Raw genomic sequence first — 16,171 nt, 5'->3', positions numbered from 1 at the left:
TATTAAAGAAATCCTACTTTTACTGATCTTCCCCCCAAAAAAGATAATTATGAAAAAGGCATAAGAAAAGACTGAGGCACAACCAACTAACAGGAAAAGCACGTAAGTAACTCCCATAGCGTCGGGAAGGAACGAGGTGATGCTGGGAGGAAAACCAGACGTGCAGTTACACGCTCCTACCTGTGAAAATACTTCTGTGTTACAGTAAGTTTTATAACTAAATTGACAGTAGGAAGCTCTACAACATGTAGTGGGTGTCCAACCTTTTATCTCACCTAGGCCACAGAATGGAAATCAACTTCCTTGTGTTGCATGCAAGGCAGATAATATAGTAAACATAAGTAACAAAACTTCATTTTTTTTATTAAACAAGAACAAAAAGAAAAAGAGGGCAACATTACATATAAAACTAAAACTGGCAGGTTGGACACACATGCTCAATGATTTCTGCACTGCGAACATGAACCCAACAGTTAAACATTTTACTAACAGCTAAACTTTCTATTAATTAGTATCACATTTTACCAAAAGAAAATGGACTCCACATACAATCCATCTTGCAATCATTCAGTGAACTGTTCAATAAGTGGAGACTTCACAATCCAGGATCCATAGCCATGTTGCTCTAAGTAGCTGTGCAGCAACTTTTTAGCTTCCTGATAGAAATGAGACTTGACCTGAATGAGAAAAAAGTAGGATCTTGAAAGATCTCAAGTATAATGGTTACAGTGATCTGCATTCTTTAACACTATCATATAATAAGAACAAGCCTTGCTGAAAGCAAAGCCTACAACAGTTCCATTTATTGCTGACAGGATAGAAAATGTTTAAGAATCTAAAACTACACTAATGCTGTACATTCAATTATTTACCGGAATGGGACAACTCCTCTGTTAAATACAACATGTATGTTCTGCAACATCTCTTCAGATCCACTATCTGAAAACAATGAACAGTCAACGCTGTTCAAAGCAAATCTAAGTATATGGTGAACATGCAGTCACTTAATGAGCCATTCTGCTTTAAAGCAGTTTAAAAAAAAAAAAACTTTACTAGAAATAAAACAGCACACGTGCAAAAAACCCACCTGCAGAATGTTCTGAAAAGAAAAAAATAAATGCTTTCAACAAGCTTAATATGAAATTCATAATTATCTCACAAAAACACTTCCTGGTAGAAAAGTTATCTACCAATGTATGATTTGAGTATAAAACTCTGTTTTAAAAACATCAAACCAAGAATTTTCCAGCATGGAACTAACCTTACTGTGAGAAAAAACGTGTAGTCTATCCTGAGCCAGAGTATGGAAGATGGAAGACAACTGGATGTTGTGTTGAGGGACATGCTTTAGTGGGAGCTACTGGTAATAGGTGAACGGTTGGACTGGATGATCTTTTAGGTCTTTTCCAACCTTGGTGATTCTATGATTTCATGATTTTAATAGGAAGCATGCCAAGAGTGATACAGTGGACTGATTTCACTTGAAAACAGCAATTTCAGAGGTTCCCATGTAAAAATTACAGGCAAGAAAGGAATCCACCTGCTCGTGCAAATCTAGAAAGCAATACAGAGTCACCCCTGCCAATTTTTGAGAGCAGCCATCAAGAAACCTCCCTTATTTCCCCCCCCTTTCCATCCTACCTTAGCTTCACGGTACGTAGTGATTTGAAGCAGATCAGTTCTTTTTGCTCGCACAGCAAGGCATTTGAAACGACTCAGCATTGCTGCCTTACAAAGGCGGCTTGCCATAGAAGAGCCACTTTTGAACGGCGAACTATAGATAGAACAACAACAAGCACAGTAAAACTCAGAAAGAAATAGGTATATTGCTTTGATCGTTACATGGTGGGGCTTTTTTTGCCCCAGTGCTCTGAGAATTCAATCACATGATGCTGCTTCTCTGAATGTGCAAAGCTGATACAAGTCAGCAGCTATGAGAACTATAACATAAGAGGACCAAGAACAGTTTTCAAACTGGAATTCATCTGAGCTACTTCGTGGCATCTATTTAGAAAAGTAAAGCATTCACTAGAAGACATGATGTATATGATGTATCATATTTTGGTATGTCACTGATAGATCTCTAAAACTGCATCTAAATACAGGATGCATACATGTAACACAAGAAAGAATCCCCCTCATCTGAATTATACTGTAGCCTTTACACGTAGCTTAAAAGCTAAATATTCAAGTGCACAGAACAACAAAGCTAAGCAATTCCAATGAATAAAGAAAAAATCTGACCTTTCGGTGACTTTCCCATTTAGCCCATCCACAACCTCCAGCTGCACATCTGACAACATCCAATTCAAACTAAGAGACCTCTGTTTCACATTCACTTGAGTTGGCTGTACAGTGTTCACCAAGTAAGTAAACGATCTGTTGACCACGTAAAGCACCGGAAGCTTCGATGTGAGCGCATCGTCGATACGTTGTCTTATAGCTATTTCTAACCCTTTCAAACACTTGCAATTTCCATTTCCTAATAAAAACAAAGCCAGTCACATGCAATTAGATCAACAAACAAAAAATAAATCAACAAACCATCTGTTTCCATTGGATATCTCCATTCCAAAGTAATTACCACTGTGTAACTTTTCACTGGGACACCATTAAAACAGAACTTCGATGTTCTGGATTAGGATACACCCTAGTGAATTCCCTCAACATCGTCCATACTGAAACTATCTCACTCAAGAAAAGTTCTCAGGCTTTCACACCGGAAACCACCGAACTGCAGATTTCCATTACACACTTTCACTGACTGCTTAAATAAACTTAATTTGCTCCACTGCTTCTCAAGAAATAGTCAAAATATCTACCGAATAAACACACTTTGGTCCTTAGCATCTTAGAAGAATATTCATATCATACATTACTCTTCTATTTAGCATTATACATTTACTATTATTTACCTCAAACAACTCTAAAGCGAACTTGAGAAGCTTCTGTATCACTTCTTTTAAGAGTGCCCAAACTTCCTTACACCCATCAGGCAGCTGTTCTGTGCTACAGCTTCAGTGTCTGGGGAGCTCAGAGAGTTGTGTACTAAGCCTCATGATACAAGCACTCACAGATAATACTCATTAATTCCATCACACAAAGAAATGCACAAAAAAGTTCTTCCACCACTGCTCATTTCTACCTGACTACACCGTCACCTTGAAGTCACTGTATCTGAGCAAACACTTAACACAGCATCCATCACAGGTACTTGGTACTTTGTCAGCATTTAACATTTTATTTGTTATAAAACAACAGCTAAGTTAAAACACAAACACAAAAGAATGAGACTGAGTTTTACATTAGGGTAATTCCAAAGTAAGGGAAAACAAAACATTCCACAAACAACTGCAGTTCTTTAAAGAAACAACTTCATTCACTTCGTTGATTATATTTTACAATAAAATTAAAGCAAACTTGAAGATGAAAACATGGAAAAAAGACTGAAGTTTATTAAGCTTACCTACAAGAATGGTGTTGATATAAACTGGTTCAATGAAGTAACTCAGCAGCGCTCCCTGAACTCCAACCACTTCCCATTTTGTTAACTTGTCACTAGCTGACATACTGATTACTCTCACAGTTTTAGAAGGACAAGAAAGAGAAAGATAAATCTTGCCTTCTATAGCAACATGGAGACACAGCTCCTCAGCAGCCTGGCAAGCAGTTAGAGAATGTGGATTGAGACATCTAAAGTAAGGCAAGAAAAGAAATCCCTGTGAGGAAGTATTCAAAGAGATTATTATGAAGTGCTGTTTCTCCACCAACACCCAACCAGTTCCACATAAGTAATTTCCTTCTAAAAACCCATCCTTAAATTAACTCACTTGATATATAAGTCAACCTGCTGCATTAGGAGGAAGCATTTCCCAGAGTTTGTCTCTGTAGGTCATTGAAACAAACTAGCTTTCCATTACAATACCTCCGAGAATACCTGAGTACTTACAGCTGTGTTTTTATCTGAGCAGATCCTTTTGGCAGCTGACTTATATAGAGATAAATTCTTATATTCCGCTTTAGGGTAAGCAGCTTCGAGTCAGGCGCTGTGCAAAACAGGGATTGCTCTCTGTGTGCTGGATTTTCATTATAGAACAGCAAAAGATGTCGATAAAAATATCTAAAACAGGTGACAACAGGCATAAGAGATACTACTTTGTTTAGAGATCAATGAACATTCACATTTCATTTACACTGATTGAAAAATAAACTCAAAGGAACACACTAAAGAAATGCAAATGTATTTATTCTCAGAAAAGTGAAGCTAAGAACTGGCAGCCAAAGTAGTGGTAACAACTGCTACACACAGTCTCACCGGAGAAGAGAACGTCGTGCAGTAACGATGGCATGGCTGTCATGTACCACTCTTCCCTCAGGTGAATAATCACTGCTGTAATTACAGTCTCCTGTTCCTAGAGCTACGACTTGATGCTCTCCACCTAAAAAGAAAACACACTTGCAATAAAACACAATGGTCAGTCAGTCAAAGCACAAAGTTAAATTAAAAAAATAAGTTCCAAAACAAAGATCAAACAAGTGAGACAGAGTAGGGATTACTGGTCTAGACAGCTTTACTAACGCAATCACAAGAACTCTGGCTTTCTTTGACCATGGGGCAATTTACTCAGCACCTGGCCTAATGTCTACAGATGGATCTCACCTGTCTCAAAGGGGAAAACAGATCCTGGCCCAGGAGCTGGCAGGACTCTTTGAGAAGGCTTTCAATGAGACAGGAAGGGGAAAGAGGATAAAACCAGATTTGCTACAGATGAGCCTAAGGGAATGATGATGGTAATGGGGGGGGGGATATCAAGAGGCTCAGCTGAAGAGCATCTACACCAATGCACCAATCCAGCTGGTGACCAGTCACAAGTGGTGCTCCCCAGGGGTCAGAACTGGGGCCTGTCCTGTTCAATATCTTTATCAATGATCTGGACAAGGATATTGGGTACACCCTTGGTAAGTTTGCAGATGACACCAAGCTGGCACAAACTGTCAATCTGCCTGGGGATAGAAAGGCCCTGCAGAATGACCTGGACAGGCTGGATAGCTGTGCTGACGCAAATGGGATGAAGATCAACAAGACCAAGTGCCGGGTCCTGCACTTTGGCCACAACAACCCCAGGCAGCAGGGCAGGGCAGTAGGAAGACTGTGTAGAGGAAATGGACCTGGGGGTGTTGGTCAATGCTCTGCTGGACATGAGCCAGTGGTGTGCCCAGGTGGCCAATGGCATCCTGGTTTGTATTAGTGTGCTGCCAGCAGGAGCAGGGAAGTGATCATTCCTCTGTACTCAGCACTGGTGAAGCCACACCTCGAGTACTGCATTGTTTTGGGACCCTTACTGCAAGAAAGACAATGAGGCCCTCAAGCATGTCCAGAGAAGGGCAACAAAGACAGTGAGAGGTCTAGAGCACAACTCCTACAAGGAGCCACTGAAGGTGCTGGGATTATTTAGTCTGGAGGAGGCTCAGGGGTGACTTTATCACTCCCTACAACTGCTTGAAAGGAGGTTTTGCCAAGGTAGGGGTTGGCCTCTTCTCCAATGTAACAGACATCAGGACTAGAGGGAATGGCCTCAAGTTGTGCCAGGAGAGACTGAGGTTGGATGTTAGGAAATATTTCTTCCCTGAGAGAGCGGTCAGGCTCTGGCACAGTCTGCCCAGGGAGGTGGTGGAATCACCATCCCTGGAGGTTTCAAGGAACACCAAGATGTTGTACTGAGGGACATTGTTTAGTGGGAAATATTAGTGCTGATGGATGGCCAGATTGGATGATCTTAGATGCCTTTTCCAACTTTGAGACTCTAGTCCGATTCCTCTTTAAGTCAGCACACTGAAACACACTGAATACTTATGATGAAGCCATCAGTAATGAGTATGTCAAAGAAGAACAGCTACTGTTGTTGAGCAAGGTCAAAAACACAATGAATGAAGGCCCCTGGGAAACACAGGCTAGATTGCTGAAGCCCCAGTATTCTGTATCAAAACATACTTGCCTTTCTCAATGATGAAGGCAGCCAGTGAACTGCCACAGCTTTGGTAATCAGGATTCTCAGCAGTCAGGCTGTTAAATACTCCTTCAACTGTCTGCAAAAATTTCTGATATATATGGTGTCGTCCTTCTAAACAGAACAATAAAAGCCAGCAAGACACAAACAGGCAGGGGGAAAATCAGGCAGCATCAAGCACTGAGCAGAGTGTAAATTTACAGACACGTAAAAGCACTAGCACCAGCATATACTTGTGCCTCTGACAATTACAAAGAAAGACTCAAATAAATGAAAGGATGCAGTCAACACTTTGTGGTTTTACTATACAAGAGAAACCAGGAGCATGGATAAAGTTTGATCATCTACAAGACATTGTACTTCAAAGAAGGACAGCAATGTCTTATTTATTCCTACCCCTGCCTCAAGATTTTAGTTCAAGCAATTTACTTGGGCTGTGCCTGTAAGCATTTGTCCAAGTGCTACTTAGGTGACCAGCCCTTCCAGTACTCTTTGAAAACAACACGTGTAAAGTAACAGAACCTTCATACAGATCACAAAAAGCCTTTTAAAAGAAACATTAAACAAAAACAGATTATTTCCTTTATAGATTCAGATCACACAGCTAAGCAAGGCTATTCCTTACCAAAACTGATCCTTGAAACATCAACAGAGCTTGCTGGAGTTTCAGGCTCAACCAGACTACAGAGAGGACCTGAAGATTTAAGACAGCTTCAAATAGGCGTCAACAATACAAACTTCAAAACATGGATCAAACACAATTTCCAGTATGTTTAACCTTCTAATTCCTTAAGAAGTAGAAATTTTTTGGTGGGGTCCATTTAAGCACAGAACTATTTAGGCAGCAATCCTTAAATGATGGTAAAGATTACTGTAGCTTCATTCTTTTGCAAGTAGTAACACAAAGCTGAGGACATAACTCTAAAAATTCAAACATACTCAGGAACAACTCAATACTGCTGTAATCCAGCAATTAGCAGATCAAGTGCAACAGCAACAGATTAATTAATTCTCTTCTGCAATTCTCCCTTCTGTGCCAACAACTCTGGTGCAACTTGCAGTACGGAGGAGACAAAGAGTTTCAAAACTAAACAGCGAATAACTGCTAAAAGGACTCAAAATTGACAGCTGTTGTGACACCAAAGCACTTCACAAAGCTACACAGGGATCTTGGGTAGAAAACCTCTAAGCAAGTCTTTTCAAGTTCTCTTCAGGTACTGACTGAATACTTACCTGACTTCCCAGACACCGGTGCCACCACATACTCCAACTTCAGTAGCTCATCAAGTGCCAATTTAGCTGCACTCTGCTTAGACTCCTTCTTGTTTCTTCCCAATCCAGTCTTGTAGTAAACACCATCCAGCACAGCACTAATGCCAAAATAAGGACTTATGCCATGTCCTTTTCAGGAGAAAAAAAGAATCATGACTAAACAGCATATTCTTTTCCATAGCTTCAGGCACTTTGATTGACTTCAAGCATCATTACAAGAGAAAAAAAGATGATAATAACAAAAATACCTTTCACCTCCACAACAATTCTGACAGTATTCCTTCACTGCACTTCTCACAAAGCTCTCCTTCAGCTCTAACAATTATTAACAGTACATCACGTTTTCCAAACTGCCTGGCAAAACCACCATGTCAGTTCCATGTGTCAGCAGGCAGGGCAGGCAACCCACCATCGCCAGTTCGTCATACAAACAGTGACTGACAGGGGCACCAAAAGGGCCCTCTTAAATTAAAACAGGGCAACCTGTGACAGAACTAGGCCCAGCAAGGGAAGAAACTTGGAACTGTGAGAAGCCACCATAACAGAAGACTGGGGGAAAAGAGCTTACCCCTCCTGATCTCTCCTGTCATCTTTCTGAAGGTGTGACAACAAGAGAAGCAAAAAGAGTCGAGACAAAGACCCCAGAAATAGGTGCGTGTTAAGCTGCACCTTAAGCAATATTAAAATAACAAGGAAAAAGCCTCACGGTATGCAAAGAAGAGGCATAGCTACCACATGGCATGGGAGAAATAAAGATTAAAAGGAGAAGAGATTGAGGGAAAAGCAACAGAAAAATAACATTTCAGCTCAGGAAAGCTATCAGAGAACTTCTAAATATGGAACACCTAAAACAAGGGAAATAGGAGCACCTTAAGTAAGGAAAAAGACTGCTATTTAACCACAGCACACAATTACTGGTAGTAAATTTTGAAGGAACAGACTTCTTAGACTCACAGACAGACAGAAACTGGAATACAATGGCATGCTGCATCTGATTCAACTTATAGCTCTGCAGCAGAATAATGGAATTCCTCATGAAAAACAGGGCTGGACTCCTCCAGATCATCAGCTGATGAATTCTAGGATGAAGCAAAAGCTTTGCTTACATCATTCAAGACCATCGAGGTGAGCAGGCATTCAGGCTACTGCACAGAAACCTTACTTAGAATGTTATATGCAGCCCTGCTCAGAATGCAGCCCAAGCTGGAATGAATGTAATGAAGAGCAAAGAAGACCAGGGAAAAGGATAACTTCTCTTACAGAAGAACTGCAGGACTGCTCAGCTTTGCTGACTCTGCCTCCTTAAACAAAATAATGTAAGTTCCAGGGCAGCACACAATTGCTGCACCCCGAATGAGGAGCACAGCTGCTTCTGCAAGAAGAAAACAACGTGCAGAACTGGGAACACGGCAGTCATGGGGAAGCTCAGTCAGGAAGCACAACAAAAACTTGTTAGTGGTATCAGCGTTAACCCAAGAAATCGAAACCATCTCCAACACAACTGTACGTAAAGAAAGAAGCATTTACCTGCCACGCCAGTCTCTTTAAAATCGAGCTGCATGCCGTACCTTTGCGCAAACTGGTGCAGGGCCGACACGGGGTTCATTGTGCCCTTCTTGTACCCCACAATGAGGTCTGCCAGCCACACGTCCTGAACTACTGCCGGCCCTGGGGACGGGTGGGCTGGGCGAGCTGAAAACACTGCTGCAAGGAGAGCAAGGACTAAACGTAAAAACACTGAGCGCTCTCTTCCAACGGTTTGTGTTTGGTTAAAAGAAACACTCTGTAGACGGTTCTCGGTGCTAGAGAAAATGCACTGACAAGGAAACCCAAGCAGAGTTCCAAAGCCATTCGAGTTCCGCTCAGTATCACTAACAGCTCATTTACACAGCCAGCCCCAATGAACGAACTGAAAGCTATACCTGGGTTTTCTCCCGTCTCCAGGGAGCTCGGTCCGTGCTGGCCATGAGAAAGCGGGAGCCTGGGCTTCACAGCCGCGGGGCTCAGCAGCTGGGCGGGAGTCTGCACCAGCACAGCCTTCTCCGCTGCGGGCTTACAGCTGGCCGTCCCAGCCCGCTGCATGCTGTCACTGCTGGCGGCCATGCCCGGTCAGCCTGACGGAGCTCAACAGGAACGGCGCCAGACGCCGAAGCCCGGCAGCGAGCTCCTCTCCTTCCTCGGCTGAGCCGCTCCACGGGAACGGCTGACACCGAAGCCTGGGGAAGCACCGGCACGCGGCCCTCACCACCACCACGCCGCCTCCAGAGCCAGCACGGGAACTCCCACGGCCGGCGCTAAAGGAGCCCGAGCGGCAAACAACCACCTCACAGAGCCTCACCACGCGCGGCTCCGAAGACTGCGGATCCCTCCGCGGGCCGCAGCTCCGACCGCCACGTGCCGAGGCTCGAGGAAGAAGGGCCGGGCCTCCTTTTGGCGCTCGACGCCCGCAGACGCTCCGCGTCCCGACGGGGGAGGGCGGCACCAACACCGCGCAGCCGCGGCCCGAGAGCGGGAGGGCGGCGAGCTGAGGGGCTGCTCTTCACAGCGTCTTAAATGAGACTGGATGCAACGTTACACTTAAAGCACTTTTTTAATCAAAGAAGTTGAACAAAAAACAAAACCAAAAAACCAACGACCCTGTACAATAGTTAAATTTTATTACAAGTGTAATAAACTTAAAGATTTTTTTAGCACTAAGGCGATCACAGTTTCATAAGTTATATATATATATAAATTTACACAAGTCTACATTGACAACTCAATTACCAGTCACATCAACAAAGGGGCTGTGTTATGGCAAATGAAGTTTAATAAAATTCACAGTAAATCTGCAGTATTTAAAAGATGCAGGAATCATATTGCACAGAATAAACCAGTGGGTGCCGAGAAGCGACTGCCAGTGTTCCTTCACAGAATATACATTGGTCGTAACCATGCAATACTTCCAATACAGAATGGTATCAAGTACCACAGTAAACAGTTACTCACAATGTAAGTTCTAAGTAGAGTAGCAAAATGCTGTTAGGTTTTTCTTTTAAACCATATATAAACCTCGTAGTAAAACACTTTGATAAAAATCAAATGGAATGGTGGTTGTCACGTTATCGCTTCAGTACTCCTCTTTGTCTTTGCCTTTCTTTTCCTTCTCATCCTGTAGTGCAGTACCAAGTTTCTTTATCAGAACGGACAGAACCTTGTCCAAAGGATCCATCACCCCACGCTGCAGCCACTTGGGGATGGTAGTCCTGGCATGATGGAAGCCCAGCTTTTGGAGGATGTAGTCAACACCAACAGGGTCGATTTTCCTCCCAGTCCAGGATATTAATCTTAAAAATAAAATCCAACAGAAACAATAGTAGGCAGACTCAGTCTCAGGTACAGATAGCAACTATCTGGAACTACCCATCTTTGTCATTATTAACGTGCATCTCACCTTCCAGACCAGCACTAATAGCCAAAGATAAAGCCATTGCAGCATCTGTACAGCAGCTGAACAGCACCAGCTTGGAAACATTTGTGGTGTGAAGGACAGTACCCATAAACAAAACGTATAGACAGGCAGATTACAGGTAAGCCTGCTTGTTACCTGAGCGTGGGCTCCAAATGCCAAGTATTGCAGATAAATTCTCTCCAGTCAACTGTAGTGTAAGTAATGCTTTCCTCTGCTTCTCTCTCTGTGGAGCTGTCCTCAAGTACACCAGCAGAGTTCTTCTGCCCTGGACGAGAAGCCAAAATGCGAGGAGGAAAAATAGCTACAAAATGGAGAGGGGCAGGGAAAAAAAAGCAACCAGTCAGTTTGAGCATCTCATATGAATCTTCATACATCTTAAAGGAAACTCCAGACCGCATTTCAAACAAGAGAAAACCAGCTTGTGTTTCACCTTGTTTTGTAAGATCTTCTGAATTGCCAGCAATGGTTCTGGTTTCAATAAAACATACGATAAGAAAAACATCAGTGGATGGTACAGGAATGGGGAATTGTTTCCTCTGCCAGCCAACCCACACATATGCAGGGTATTTCTTTCAAACTCATCGTGGCACACAACAAAGCATATTGCATTCCATAAGCTACATGCAAATGCATGCTTAGTTTTTAATTTTTATTTTGATTGACAGCACATTCTGAGCAGGAGGACGGTGGGGGAGTAATTAAATTTGCCCAAAGGCACGAGGGGAACCTGAATCCAGCTTCTCCTTGAGTTTAAATCCTAGAATGCAGAGAAGGAGCAGCAGCCCTTTCCCCTCCAAACAGCACAACGAATAAAACGTAAACAAATATCTGAACTGGGATTGAATTTAGAGATACTTTGGGTAACAGGAGTGCCCTGAACAGCAGAGACATGACAGTGTGCTATTTGTACTATCTGTATGCAACTTCTCTGCTTCCAGTCCTCCAGGGCCTAACTTAAAGTCAGCTGAAATGATTCCCATTCAACAATATTTACTGTCAGTCAGTGTGTAACTGTCTGACTGGTGTTACTTCAGATACTAACAGCTTACCTTTTTCTTTTTCTTTTAGATAAGCCGACACCAAGTCGTGCAGAAACATGATCAATTCAGCATCCATAGTTACACAGATGTGGTCTGTAAATTCAGTTACCACACTGCATTCCACCTTTGGTTTAATGCTTGTATCTACAATCAGATGGAAATAGCATTAATACACTTTAAGTACATATTGCATCAAAGTATACTGAATTTTTGCTACAAATCATCTGTAAATCACACTGCTGTTCCTGAGCAGGCATTTCCCTCTATTCCATTTGTAGTCTGCAGACAATATTTTGAACATAGGAGCATGACGTTTAGGTTCCTCTCTCCTATTTCCTTTTTCAGAACAGGCCTTTTCTAACTTATAAACCAACTCCCTCAGAACAGCCGGCCAAGCTGTAACATTCATATTCATTTCTTAGCAAATGGATTTTTTTGCCTGTTTTGTTTTAAAGCAACCAGTCTCTGGACTAGGTCTTCACTTCCTCATCAGAATTCCCTCTGCATTTCATTACATGTCCTTCATTGCATATGTCTGCTGTAATTTCTAGAAAAAAATCCTCTTATCAGCACAGCATCTTTGTTTTTAACCCCTCATTTATGAGAAACAGCTTTAGACCAAGGAAAGCAAATGGTTTTTACTGTACCTTGTAATGAAGGCTCTTGGGGCTCTTGGACGTGAATAGATTTAAAATCCAGCTGCATCCTTGGCAGCGCGAAGATGGTTTCAGTTTCATGATTGTAACTAGAACCACCTCTGAAACCGCTTAGCAAGCTTGAGCTTTTCACAGTTGTGCTGCTCTCTGGGTTATTAGCATCAACATTTCGCAGCAGGTTTAACTCTACAAGGACAATGGGAAGTGCCTTAAGTCAGTGATCTTGATTTAAAAAAACAGTTCTGTCAGCACAAAGAATGACAAAATTTCATGAAATTTAATACTGGCAATTTCATATAGTGAAAAAAAAAACAACACCACCTTGTAATAAAGAAGAGAGGAGGAAACAGATGTCAGTACTGTAACATATAAGCATTTGTGAGAATGTTCGTTAATGTTTTTGGGAAGGTGAAAGTCCAGGTTTTATTCATCTGACACCCCATCACAACTTTGTTCTAACTACGAAATTCCAGTTAAGCAAAATACAGACAGTGGGCTCAAAGCATGCCATCTGTGCTAGAAAATAAGACGGGACTTACACTGAAAATAAACGTGGCCAATGAATGCAAGTGACACCTAAATTCACTGAGGCAGCATTGATATAAAAACCACCGTCAACTAGGTATCCAACTTTGCCATGATACTTTCACTGAAGCATACATGCAACATTAGCTATATTGGCTATCTTTTCAATTAGTAAAATTTGTCACAAGACAAAAAGTTAAGAAAGGTTACTACTTCACTGTTCATATTCTTCAGCCAGCCCCTCCAGACAAATCAAACAATCAAAAGTCACTGTTGATATACTTAAAAACTCTGGATGTATCAAAACAGGGCTATGTAAAAACAATTAACAGATTGTATCTCTACATGTGAACCTCAACCATTACTTTCTTGTGTCTTGTGTCTTTCAAGAAGCACAAATAGTACAGCATATCAATGACTTTAAAGTATGACTTAAGAAACCATAAACGGCTCATTTCTGACTACACAGCATAATCTGTTATTCCACACTTTGCTTTAACATGCTGTAGAAGAAACAGCTTCCATTTGAGCTCTCTTCTTAGCTCATTTGAAGTTTAGCACAATGTTCATTGACTGACAACCCCAAAATGTAATGGACATGAATCTTACCTTCATTCCTGGTGGCTGTAACATAATTGAACCACTCTTTCACACTGGCAACTCCATGTGGGGGATTTTCATGGCGGCGCCTTGTTATCTTAGTGATTGTTGCCATGGGGCTTTCGAGCGCTCCACATGGTTTGGTGACCATAGTGTTATGGCCTAAGTGAAAGTCTAGGGTTTGCACAATGTATGTAGAATGTTCACTAGTACCTGCATCGAAGGTGTGATGCATACAGAGCGGGAGAGAAAAGAGAAATGGAAAAAAAACACACCAACTTAGAAAGGGTAGCGGGATTTCTCCTCTCCCTTGCACAGGTATCTACCAGGAATAATTACTAAGCCAGTAGCATCAAAAATCTATGCTATGCTTACAAAAAACCAGAAAGATTTAAATCCTCAGTATCTACAGATAGTGAAAGTTTCCCAATATTTAGACATTCAAAATTTGTTACGTAGAAATGAATGACTGCATCAATGCAATCATGCAATTAACAAGACAAACAGTCCCCTTCCTAGACACACGATCAGGAACAAATCTAATACACTTCAATCATATCATAGTATACTTGGCTTTTTTTTTTTTTTTTAATACGCTTTTTTATTCTGATATATCAATATATTCTTCAAAAGTTCATTAAAATGATTTTAAGAGATGATGAAATTATTTAAATTACCATCTTCCCAAACTTTCTGTGCTTCTGTCCAAAATGCTATATTGGGTTCTTCAAGGTGAAATAAGGCCCAAGATTTTGAACGGAAATTAGGCCCATGGAAACAAGCCAGCGTCATATGGTTCCCATGCAAGCTCATGGATCCTCCAAATTGCATTCCATCTTCTGGCAGTGGCATCTGAAATAAGGATATATGGCATCCAGACACCACCTTCAGAACTCCTGGCCAATGACGATGATGGGCTGCATCCAATACTAGAAATGAAAAAGGCAATTACAGAACCAAACTTCAATAAAGAAACAGGAAAGCTTGCTGCCACGGTTACATATTTTGTTAAAAACAGAGACATCATGCGTAATTTCACTGACATTGACTCATCTTTGCCATCTAAGATGGTTTTAGCTTATGAATACCAGAACAAGAGTACTTGTTTCTCAGATTGATTTTCAAAATAAAAACATCCAAATTAGAAAGCATACTTCTTTTTGGGACTACTTACATTGTTCATGTGAACTTCTCTCCAAGTTGTTGGCCATTGTCTTGGGAGGCAGATAAGGAACTGGTCCCCACGTAGACAAAGCTCGTTTGCTTGTGTCAAACTGCTGAGTAAAGAACTCCTGGAGTTTCATTCCTATTTTTATTAGATCTGGTGTAGTCGATCTCGAAATCATCACTTGGAAGATATCCCATTTCAAGTCCCCATGGACAAATATTTCACTAGGTATTAAAAACAGCAAGAACATGTTCAATTAACCAATTTCTTACTGACAAAAAAAAGTGGATGCTTTGATTTCTGTAAAACTTATGATTTTAGTTATCAATACTGGACAAAATCCATAATGGACAGAATTTGACATTGTCAAGTATTATAAAAGTGAAAATCAGCAAGCAGCGTTACCTTTTATCAGAGATGCTTGAGTCCAAAGTGTTATACAGGTTAATTTTCCATTCATCCTGTAGTTTAAGATCTGCATTACTGAAGATTCCCATTAGGATACTGGACCCCATATAGTCAACACGTGCTTCAGTAGAACCCATGGTAATCTGAATTTTATGACTGGGCTGTTGGTTTGGGTGCTCAGAAATGTGAGCTACAATAGAATGAAAGCAGCACAGAAACACAGAATTAAAGGTAATAAGATTTGTTTTTCTAGAAATACACCCTTATGCAATCCTCATGACATATATGAGGGACTGAGAAAGCACTGGTTTCTTCCCGATGCACTGGGAGACCCAGAACATCTGGAGTCTTTCCTAACCCACTGTTCCATTTCCTAGATTGTAAGTGCTTGGGAAACTCTAGGAAGAGCTTAAATGCTGTCAAATCTTATTGGTTGCCATCTGTCCAGAGAGCTGAAGGAGGCTAAAGGGTTGCACACCTCATCAGCATAATTTTAGGGCAACACTAACACTAATTCCACCCCTAATCAGGAAGCTACTCCTTGAATTCAAAGTGTTTTTCATAGTGAGTAGACACAAACAAGAATGCAAAGTTGGAATATGCCAAGTTTACAAAGTTTACAAAACAGAAGAACCATTTTAGCTGTTGTTCTGAGCATATACCAGTACCAGGCAGCTTCCCAACTTACCCACCATCTCCAGGGTATTAACATCTATGGTACCGCCAACAACTCCACCTCTGGAGTCCAGCTGTGATCTTCCCAAACCAACAGACATGCTAATTTCCCGATCTCTGCTACTGCCCACAGACAGACGACCTTGGCTTTTCAAACCGCTGGTGGTCCACCTTCAACAGAAGTAAAAATAGTCAACAGTTTTTCAGAAATCAGACAATTGTCTATGTCAAAAGAAAAATGGAGAATGATTTACTGCAAAGAAGTAAATAATGTGGATTAAGCACGCGGCGCCTTTATGATTAAGCATCTACCAGCATTCACAAGGGGTTACATTTGTGGTTTTTTGTGTCCCTAAAACAACACTGTC

At 41.4% G+C, this 16,171-nt stretch overlaps 2 protein-coding genes across 16 annotated transcripts in view; both read right to left on the bottom strand.

Annotated features, from left to right (window-relative positions):
- Nucleotides 1–285: 285 nt before the first annotated feature.
- On the bottom strand, nt 286–9,730 carry ADAD1 (adenosine deaminase domain containing 1). Of its 4 annotated transcripts, none has more exons than XM_072335746.1 (11): nt 9,203–9,730; nt 8,808–9,002; nt 7,242–7,409; nt 6,634–6,702; nt 5,997–6,122; nt 4,316–4,439; nt 3,950–4,120; nt 3,467–3,693; nt 2,245–2,482; nt 1,642–1,774; nt 286–677 (listed from the first exon to the last, which is right to left on the bottom strand). In XM_072335746.1, the coding sequence occupies exons 1-11, from the start codon at nt 9,381–9,383 to the stop codon at nt 564–566; spliced, it is 1,746 nt and encodes a 581-aa protein (XP_072191847.1). In that variant the 5' UTR covers nt 9,384–9,730; the 3' UTR covers nt 286–563. The 4 variants fall into 4 exon arrangements, with proteins under 4 accessions (XP_072191847.1, XP_072191848.1, XP_072191849.1 ...); XM_072335747.1 differs by having other exon boundaries at nt 8,808–8,984; XM_072335748.1 differs by having other exon boundaries at nt 8,808–8,981.
- Nucleotides 9,731–9,851: 121 nt separating this feature from the next.
- BLTP1 (bridge-like lipid transfer protein family member 1) overlaps nt 9,852–16,171 on the bottom strand; it is a 103,488-nt gene continuing 97,168 nt past the window's right edge. For all 12 annotated transcript variants that reach the window (XM_072334123.1, XM_072334111.1, XM_072334112.1 and 9 more), the window contains 9 exons: nt 15,817–15,974; nt 15,126–15,318; nt 14,727–14,944; nt 14,230–14,481; nt 13,562–13,765; nt 12,419–12,613; nt 11,781–11,915; nt 10,867–11,032; nt 9,852–10,606 (listed from right to left, as the gene is read on the bottom strand). In XM_072334123.1, coding sequence (XP_072190224.1) covers nt 10,390–10,606; nt 10,867–11,032; nt 11,781–11,915; nt 12,419–12,613; nt 13,562–13,765; nt 14,230–14,481; nt 14,727–14,944; nt 15,126–15,318; nt 15,817–15,974 — 1,738 coding nt within the window. In that variant the 3' untranslated portion in view covers nt 9,852–10,389. The remainder of the gene's footprint in view (nt 10,607–10,866; nt 11,033–11,780; nt 11,916–12,418; nt 12,614–13,561; nt 13,766–14,229; nt 14,482–14,726; nt 14,945–15,125; nt 15,319–15,816; nt 15,975–16,171) is intronic.

This window comes from Excalfactoria chinensis, chromosome 4, assembly GCF_039878825.1.
Source record: "Excalfactoria chinensis isolate bCotChi1 chromosome 4, bCotChi1.hap2, whole genome shotgun sequence".
In the NCBI taxonomy this organism is placed as follows: Eukaryota; Metazoa; Chordata; class Aves; order Galliformes; family Phasianidae; genus Excalfactoria; species Excalfactoria chinensis.
The sequence above is the reverse complement of the archived record's forward strand: the minus strand, read 5'-3'. Positions and strand labels throughout refer to the sequence as shown.

Bases quoted from the DNA above. Each gene is read 5' to 3' on its own strand.
- ADAD1 (XM_072335746.1), bottom strand. From the start codon at position 9,383: ATGGCCGCCAGCAGTGACAGCATGCAGCGGGCTGGGACGGCCAGCTGT. The intron at 4,121-4,315 runs GTGAGACTGTGT...CACCTGTTTTAG, and splicing joins GCACGACGTTCTCTTCTCCG to ATATTTTTATCGACATCTTT. The intron at 1,775-2,244 runs GTCAGATTTTTT...TTCTATCTATAG, and splicing joins AATGGGAAAGTCACCGAAAG to TTCGCCGTTCAAAAGTGGCT.